At 46.8% G+C, this 9,812-nt stretch overlaps 1 protein-coding gene across 1 annotated transcript in view; it reads left to right on the forward strand.

Moving 5' to 3' along the window:
* The window catches only part of LOC144118658 (serine/threonine-protein kinase PLK1-like), a 28,883-nt gene extending 23,659 nt beyond the window's left edge, over window positions 1–5,224 (forward strand). Inside the window, exons 9-10 of the mRNA XM_077651528.1 lie at window positions 3,764–4,010; window positions 4,836–5,224. Coding sequence (XP_077507654.1) covers window positions 3,764–4,010; window positions 4,836–5,027 — 439 coding nt within the window. The 3' untranslated portion in view covers window positions 5,028–5,224. The remainder of the gene's footprint in view (window positions 1–3,763; window positions 4,011–4,835) is intronic.
* The last annotated feature ends 4,588 nt before the right edge of the window (window positions 5,225–9,812 follow it).

Here is a 9,812-nt window from a genome sequence, read left to right on the forward strand (position 1 = left end):
GTCATTCTTAAGGTCTAGTCGTAAGAGATCAAAGAATTTGGATATACCACAATCACTTATATTCATGTTGAAACAAGTACGTGTTTTCTAAAATTTAGTTTTGCGCCGAAAGTATAGAGTGTCCACAGATTTGGACAAATTTATTAGTGAACGAAAGTGGTTTAAAATTTCCGCTTTAGAAGCTGGGATTTTTTTCTGCGGCCTTGTCGTCGACCCATGTGAAGAGTTGAGAAAAACGTTATCTGACCGTTACTTAAACAGTGACATATAGCAATTTTTTTAGTGTTCCTGCACAATAGTACTCATTCGCAGTAAAACATAATAGAGTAAAACTGCATGAGAGAAATCCAGGTGGTCGAAATTATTCCGGTGCACGCCACAGCGGTGTCATTGATATTGGAAATTGGTTGTTGGGGAAAGGAAATGGCACAGTATCTGCCTCACAGCTCGGCGACATCTAAACCGCGCCGTAAGGGAAGGGATAAAGGAGGGAGTGAAGGAAGAAAGGAATAAAGAGGTGCCGTAGTGGAGGGCTCCGGAAGAATTTCGACTACCTGGGGATCTTCGAGCCCTGACATCGCACAGGACACGGGTACGTTTGCGTTTTGCCTCCATGGAAATGCTGCCGCCGCGGTCGGATTTGAAACTGGGTACTCCCATGTGCAGGTTTAGGGCATTAATCACAATATAATCTTCAATAATCACTTTTTGATGTTCTTGGCGCGATCTTGGTAAACTATATTCTTAACGGTCTTTTACAAGTGGTAATGGTACTCAGAATTTTTCTTACCTGCCGGATTATGTTGGAAGCATTTCGGAGCTTGCACAGGGGCAGTTCTACTGCTTTTCATGTGTTTTAGTCAATTTGTCAAAAAAATATATTTGGCGATTCTCGGTAGATCGTTTGAATGCATTAGCCGGCTTCTAGACTAGTCTACGCTACTTGACCATGCCATATGTTGATTACATGCTCACGTGTTCAGTGGGGACAGTTATTTCTCCAGCAGGAAGTGTAGGCATAGGCATTCGGCGTAATTTTCTATTCTGCAATCTTTTCATGAATTCGAATCTTCAAGACTACACTCCGTTGCATACCTCAGGTGCGACGCTGTCAAAGCTAGCGCTCTTCTTTGCGTTGTCTGCATCCGCGACCAAAAAGTAGTGCGTTCCTTGTGGTGAGCGAAACGTAGGAAATTCTTTGCCTGCAGCCTTACTACATGACACATTTGTCATCAGCTTGGTTAAATGCACCCTTACTGCTGACGACACGCGGTCACTTTCTATCGCCTTAGAGCCCTCGGCCACAGAACAGGCGCAGAGTAACACGGCTCCCTTTATTTTTCCATGCGGACTACTTCCGTATCTTTCACAGCGTTGCACCTGATAACGGAGTATACCTCCGCACTTTACATTTGCATATTTTGTTACTAGCCGTCTTGGTCCCATCGAATTAATAGACTACTGACAATGTTTTCGGGTTCCCATTCGAGGTGTTCTGCGTGGCTCGGTTATGTCGGTATCATTGTATAATTTGTGGCTTCGCCCGACCTTTCTAGTACTTTATTGCTCACGTTTTCTTTCGCCTGTACGATGTTCATGACACTGAATGGTGCTTACCTAATGACCCAGTAGAACTCAGTGCCACCTTACAGCAGAGTACTTTGTCCTCTCTTCTGGTTCCTTAGAGGCTCTTACAGTGTCCGCTCAGAAGTATTAGTGTATGGTAGTCACAAAGGAGCGCGTCCACGGAATTTCGGTAATGCTGCGTGAAATACGCCAAGCTTCCCATTGACGGCACTTTATTTACCCATAAAAGTCACTGTTGCGTCCCCTGTCTTTATCTGTAGAGATGATGGGAGGGCATCGCACTGGCTTTCGATTGCCAATGTCTAACTATACAACTTATATCATTGGTCAGCTGACACAACGTCAAAAGGTTCCCCGGAAAGACTCACTGACTCTTCATACTTTCTTGTATTCTTTACGCCTTGCCTTACATGACCTTAACCTAGTCAACAATCTATTCCATAGCGTATTCTTTGTCGTTCTACTCACCCTCCGGGTTCCTCGCTACGCTTTCTTTTCTAGGTTGGAGCTAGACCAAGAAAAGACATCTTTTTATGCTTTTAGAGTTTATTTGCATTCATCGACACACATACTTGCCTCGGCTGACATTGCACAGACGAATTATTTTCTCCCTTCACTATGACTTCTCTTCCAGACGTTATTTCTTGCTTTCCATGGTACCTGCTGTCTCGCCTTATACTTGTGCTCCTTCCGTCAAACGCATCCCACGAAACTTGTTCGCCGATAAGTTCGTCGGTACATCCTGCTACCACTACGGCGACCTTATCACTGCAGTCGTAACCGTCCACCTGCACTGCTACCATTACGGCAACATTCCTTTCTTATACACCTTCTGTTGAACGACAATCAATGACATGATTGCATTCCTATCAACTGGTCGTCGTACCCACAATGATAGTCAGTTGAATGCCGAGTTCTAACATCTTCTTTATTAAGCAGTGTTCCAAGCTCTCTAAATCAAACTTGCGCAACCACACGTCTACTAGCTCCCTGCTGGAATAGGTCCTGGCCAGGCCAGCTTCCCGGGTAGCGAGCTTACTCGCCAGCTCTCCTGTGTTTCACCCGCAAAGGTATAACCGAAGTTGCCGTAGCCAACCCCTTTTCGCCCACCAAGCCAAGCGCTACAGTCTGGTCTTCACCGACGCCAAACTATTTGAGTATCGTTCGGTAGAAACAACTCTCCCGCCTACCCGTCCTTCTCGCACGTACTCTATTGAACGGACACCTACATCTTTCGACAGGCCGAGACCTTGTTTCTCCACACATACGCTGGTGAATAGTGTACCGAGCCCACTCATCCGCATTCGCAATGACCTTGCTTCGCGAACACGTCCCACCTTCTTTGAGCTGCCGCGGTGGCTCGGTGGCTTTGGCGTTCGGCTGCTGATCCCAAGAACGCACGTTTAAGCCCGGCCACGGCAGCCATATTTCGATGTGGGCGAAATGAAAAAAAAAGTACCACATGGTCGAAATTAGTCCGCAGCCCTCCACTACGGCGTGCCTGATATCCTGACTCGCCCCGGGACATCAAACTTCACAATATACATTCTGTGGCAGTGTCCACATTCCAGTTGTCTCTCTTAACGACCTCGCTTTCAGCTCTTGACCTCCTTCAGTTCTTGACCTCCATGAACTCCTTTGACCTCCTCGCATTCACCAGGCCTTGCCGCCCTATTGATACACCTGATTCAGCTTCCTAGATTCGGGTCTAACATTGGGGTCACAAGGAAAGAAAGTAAATATGACCAAAAAGCCCTTAGCATCGCATGGCATCGCGCAGAAAATGAGAGCCATGCTTCATCTCAAGTGTTCGGCGACTCATTACCCTTGGGTATGCAATATCAAGGGCTAGATTTTTGGGAATTGCGTTGTGGACTTCGCGTCGACATATTGCTTTGGTAAAAAGGTGATGGGTTTGACAATTCTTTTCGAATTGGGGCAACTGTTGAGCATAGTTTAAGGCTGTAGTTGCTGTTAGAACTGCAGAAATGGAACCTGGAATCTTTGCTTGCGCAATTTGATTTTGGAAAAAAGGGTATGTTTGGTCTTTTTAAATTGATTGTCAAGGTTTAAAATGCCCCTTCCCTCCTCTCTCGAAGCTTAAAAATCAAGCAGCTCATTTTGTTGAGGGAAAATTTGCACTTACACCCGCAACGCTGTCACTCGTTTTTTGCAGGAGTATAGCGTATGTGGATGAGGACGGTGCTGAGCACTATTACACCTTGGAGGAGCACCCCGCATCGCTGGAAAAGAAAGTGAAGCTGCTGAAGCACTTCTCCAATTTCATGGAGGTGAAGCTGCAGAAGACGGGTCGGGACGTCAGTCCCCGCGAAGGCGACAACCTGGTCAGACTGCCCGTGCTGGGATCTTGGCTCCGCACCCGCACCGCCATGTGTTTCTACCTTACGAATGGAATAGTACAGGTAGGCATGACCACGTTTGCCAGTATTCAACTCAAGGTTGTTGTTTTTTTTAGGAGGATAGATCTTTTTTTAAGCTAGATGTTAAATAGTAGTGTGCTTAGATAGCCGCATTGAGCGGTTAGTACAAAAGCGAAGAAAAATTACTGAATGTGGTGACATTTGCCTGCAAACTATAATTCATGCATGCGGTGAGTTTGGTAAAAGCGTGAATTCGGCGCACGACTAAGCATTTTACCCCTATGAGGAGCGGTTTGGCACACTAGCGTTGTGGCATAGTGTATCCCCGGCAGGAGCCAACGAGCCTGAGGCTGAATTCGATGCGAATTTTCTCCGAGGCAAACACTTTCTATTAAAATATCGTATTTCAATGTAAAATTACGTTGTAAGATTCATCTCTTCGAATGTATGTATTTGATACCTTTCACAGGGGCGGTGCACGCCGCTTAAGACTAAATTCGCAATATATGGGAGATGAAGCGTTAGTCTCTTTCCGTGCACTCAAAAGCTTCATTAGAACTTCTCCCTGGTCCTACTGTGGATTTATTTCTGCTTGCATTCTCGTGGAAATGTCTCAGGGCAGTAAAAGCATCAGAGTCTCCTTGGGTAACAAGATTCGAAAGTGTGCACTCCGTGGCCCGCCACGGCTCGTTACGGTTAAATTGGTAATGCCGAGAGCGAAGTGTTTAATTTTTTTATTATTGTGTCTTGGAGTACACAACATGTGAACATTTGCAGCTACTTCATGCCTGACAGATGTTTCTTTCAAAGGTAGTTTTTATGGTCAAAAGCAGAAAAGCCGTTGCACATTGTGTTTCTTCTTTGCAGGTCAACTTCTTGCGGGACCATTCGAAACTCATTCTGTGCCCTCGCATGGCCGCGGTAACGCACGTCAAACCCACCGGCACGTTTCACACTTACAGGCTCAAAGCACTTCAGCGTGGCTGCCCACCGGAACTGCTCTTGCGCCTCCAGTATGCCCGCACTATCATCGACAAAATGGCCGCCGAGTCATTCTAGTTAAACAGGGACGTTGTTTTACGCGACTGGCGGGCCGCACTCGGCCGACCGTAGGCTGCAGATGTGACGATGGTTTAACGCGTCATAAGCATCCGCTGCGAGGACGTATTTATACCCTATGCGTCTTTTATTTTCGCAGCGTCACAATGAGAGCTATATCAACACCATTATTTTTCACTGAACAGTCGAGCACCTTGAAATGCGAAGCTGAATTGTAGCACTGCTGCTTTATTTCATGCACATTACCACAACATCAGACGAGCTCTACCAGAAGTCTTGCTTGCTTCTTTTAGAAAGGGGCGACGTGGCGTCTGCCATTGCATTCTGACAGAGCCTGTTTGCGAGAATAAATATTCAGCGATATCAATAGGTTGCATACAATGGGTTGCGGGTTGCACAGCGCCTTTGTGTGCCAGTGTTTACCGACTTATTGCTCTCTAATATGCAATATGCACTTCGACGGTGCCTGTAGATTGATCTGACAAGGTAAGCTTTTCAGATCTATGAGGTCACATTAGGAGTGTACGTTGTGGTGCTAATTGGCGTAACACTAAAAGTTAAATTTTTTACCGTTTGACATTACAATTTCTTTGACATTTTCTGGTTCCCTCATCGTGCTGGTTTTTGACGCATTTTTGCATATACGTAGGAAACAATGAGATTTGAATGTCTCCGTATCGATTTGCTTTTATTTGCATTATCTTTAGTGGATCCCAGGAGCATTTAATTCTAATATAACTCCAAGCAGTTTTAAAGTTTGAGCACATTTCTGGTTATTATGACAATAAAGTGAAAAGAGCTGCGCTTCGTGGTTTTCTATCAGCTTTGCTGTGGTCTTTTATTACGTTATGGGAGATTTCTCTGCTGCCGAGAGTTACAGCGGCGTCGTGCGCAACATAGGCTGCAGGGTGTAGCTTATTGAAAAATTACAAATGAAATAAAAGTAACTAAAGGAACGATAATAAGGGAGTAAATACTGATTAGAATTCACCCAAGCGCAGGAATACGGCAAGAAAGGGAAGCTATAGAGCTTCCACAGAATTTTTGTTGCTTAAGAAAAATTCGTCTTTGTTCGGAGTATATATAGCTGTATAGTTTTCCTCTGTCGCCGTATGGGTACGCTTGAGTAGATGCTAGTGAGTAAATAACCCTAATTACAAATATGCTGAACATAGGGTTTCCACTATACATTGGACCAGCAAAGGAAGAATAAAAGCGATAAGTTGCATTTTCAGCATTAGATATGTTGCCCGGTGGGATGCACGCAAAAACACTAAGTCGAGCGTTAGTGTAAATTAAGCTTTTTGCATCTGAAAACAATGATCCGAAGGAGAGAACTTTAATAGGGCCGTTTGTGTCCCACTTCGAAATTTTTTCATAACGATAACATTGGTTTTTGAGGAAAGGAAATTGCGCAGTAATTCTCGCATATCTCGGCGGACATCCGAGCTGCGCCGAAAATAATAATAATATTTGGTTTTTGGTGGAAAGGAAATGGCGCAGTATCTGTCTCATATATCGTTGGACACCTGAACCGCGCCGTAAGGGAAGGGATAAGGAAGGGAGTGAAAGAGGAAAGGAAGAAGCAGGTGCCGTAGTGGAGGGCTCCGGAATAATTTCGACCACCTGGGGATCTTTAACGTGCACTGACTTCGCACAGCACACGGGCGCCTTAGCGTTTTTCCTCCATAAAAACGCAGCCGCCGCGGTCGGGTTCGAACCCGGGAACTCCGGATCAGTAGTCGAGCGCCCTAACCACTGAGCCACCGCGGCGGGGCTGCGCCGAAACGGGACGGATAAAAATGAGTGAAAGAAGGAAAGGAAGAAAGAGGTGCCGCAGTGAAGGGCTCCGGAATAATTTCGACCACCTGGAGGTTTTTGCCGTGCACTGACATCGCACCGCAGACAGGCGCATCCTTGCGTTTCGCCTCCAACGAAACGCGGCCAATTTCCTAAGAATTATAGCGTAGACTAGTAGTGTTAGCCGAGCGTCCTAACCCCTAAGCGGCGGGTATCGATGAAAACGATGTGTGCAAAATGCGCGAGGCCCGTCGTTCGCGCACCCGGTGGGTGACAAGTAATTGGTTTCGGGAGAAGGAGCTTCGGCGGTCGCGGTTGTTGCGACGCGCGTCAGTTCTTTCAATCTTTCCTCTCGCATCTTTCAACTCTCCTCTGTCTGCACGCTGCAGCGACTGTGGCTCATCTCGAGACAGTGAGCAGGCCCGTGCACTTTTCTTTTCGTTCTTCCAACAACAACAGCCACCACCACCGAGGAGTTACGCGAGGTACGCGTAGCTGGCGGCGGAACGTGAGCATGCGCCTACTAAGGGCGGTGAGAATTATTTATGGGCTTCGCGCGTGTCCTCGAGGGACGCCGATGAGTTGTCCAAAAAGAAGTGAGGAAGTTGCTGCGTCATTTCCTTTCCCTCAAGTGAGTGACTGAATAAACATAATTGCTCTAATAAAGGAGTCTTGCTGCTCGCCCGAACATTGCCGATGTCTTCCAGGCTGAGCGTGGTTGGCGCCCCTAGTCCAAGGCACCACTATCCCTGGCCATCCGGCATGCGTGGCTCGCTAGGTATCTTTGGACCTTGAGCTGGCTGCTGGTTAGCCGGTCCTCCCACTGCTCCGCATTTGGCCCTTTGTTACCTCGGAAAGCTACATTGTGTATGCATTCCCATGTGATATGATACAGCGTGGTGGTTGCCCCGCACCACGGACATGTATCCCTATACTGCTCCGAATACATCTTATGTAGAATGTGAAGGTTGTGGAAGGCTCCTGTTTGGAGTCTTCTCCAATATGTCGCTTCATATTGTGTTAGCAGAGGATGTGGCTGGGGATATTTGCGTCTTATGCCTTTGATGAGGTTGAGGAAAGCTGCGTACGTGAGCTCTACCGTTATCTCCGGGCCGTCAGAGGCGTTTGAGGCACCAGCTCGGATAGTAAGCTCGCGAGCTAGCTTTGTCCGCCTTCAGATTGCTTTCGACTCCGGCTGGTCCTGGTACCCAGTAGATCCTATGTTGGATCTTTTCGTTGGTTCGCTGCGTTTTCAAGAGAATTCTTAGTGCTTTCTTGTTGATTCTTTCTAGCATGTAGCGTCTGCACGCTTCTTGGGAATCTGTTATGATTGTGAGAGATTTGTTGGTGCGATAACCCTCGGCTGCCGCTAGAGCTACGGCGATCTCCTCTGCCTCAGTTATCGTCCCGTCTCTCGTGGATGCGCCGCTGATGAGGCCACCCTCCTTTGTTGTGGCAACCGATCCCGTTTTCTTGATGCTTTGGCTACGAGTCCACGGGTACAGAGTGGCGTCAGTGTAGACTACCTGACCTTGTGTGGCTATCTTCGCCTCTACATATTCAGCCCTAGCCTGTCTTCTGGCTGCGTGTAGATTTGGATCCATATTCCTGGGTATAGGGCTAACCTGGTAGGTTCGACGTATTTCGTCTGGAATGTTTGCCGATCTATCCGCTATGTCCAGGACCCTCTTACAGTTCAGCCTTCTTAGGAGGGCCCTACCTGTTGCCGAGTTCCTTAGCCTTTGGATCTGTGACATGACTTGTGCCCTGCTTAACTCTCAAAAACGCTAAGAAGAAGCTCCTACTGTAAAAGAAGCCAGTAGGAAAACAACTAGAAAACACACCTGATGCGTATGCCTCATCAAAGAAGGGCGGTCACAAAAGTAAGAAGACGCAATGCAAGTGAGCAAAATGGTAACTGACTTGGGCCGCACACAAAGATGACTAAACGAAACCCATCAGCACTGACAAGATTGAAACCGCTCTGTAAAAGCGCTTTATCAGTGGTGAACAAGCACTGTTTGCTACCATTAATCGGCTAATTAACGAAATACCACCTTTCCGCGAAGAAAACGCCTATTGTATGCAGCTTGACAAAAGAGAACTTCTAAAACGAAATCTCTCTTGCTTTCAAGATTAGGCCTTGCCCAAACGACAAGCCCTCCAAAAATTAGCCTAAATGCTCATTAGGATATCCCCTCCCCACGGCAATCTTTGGCAGAAGCCGAAACAAGAGCAAGCTCCCTGACTATGCCATCGCGTAATGCAAACGGCCCTCAACGGACCATAACAGATATTAAGCTGATAAGAACAGATACCTGTGATCGCCAAGAAATGTGAAAAAGTCAAAAGGTTGTTAAGCGAATGGGGAGAGACTACAGTGGTCCTATTGAACGAAAGCGTCAGGCACTGCCCTCATGGTATGGTGCCAACCTATGCTAGTTACTTCGGCTACTCGGACAACTATACTCAAAGAAAAATAAGGCGCCTTGTTGAATTGCATGAGGGACACAACATTGAGTTCCTTAGCGTAAGGCTATTATTTAATTTTCAAACTTGTTCGATTTCCTATTCTTTTAGTTGAACTTTTTAGTTGTGCATTGTCACTATGGTTGGCTGAGTTCTGTGGCGTACGTGACTGGAAGATTCTGTTCACGAAAGCGTGAGGCAAGTTCTGGCCGCCACGGCAAGACTGGGCGCAGCGCCGCAGCCCATGTGGAGTCCTGACTGGCTGTGGTAGAAATTATTAATGAGATGATTATTATATGTCCCATCACGAAAAAAGCAGGCGGCGTGGGTGTGTGTAGTCTCAAAAGGTACACAAAATCTCAGCGATGACAATAAATATAGGGTGACATCATCAAGTGGCTGTATGACGCACACAGCAAGCCGAGGACCGCCACTACAGAGAGCCCTATGCATGTCGTTCGTCTATATACGTACTTGCCACTGGCTGGCCTCCATGCGGCGCCAGTTTTGCTCACA

The sequence above is a fragment of the Amblyomma americanum genome, chromosome 2 (genome assembly GCF_052857255.1).
Source record: "Amblyomma americanum isolate KBUSLIRL-KWMA chromosome 2, ASM5285725v1, whole genome shotgun sequence".
In the NCBI taxonomy this organism is placed as follows: domain Eukaryota; kingdom Metazoa; phylum Arthropoda; class Arachnida; order Ixodida; family Ixodidae; genus Amblyomma; species Amblyomma americanum.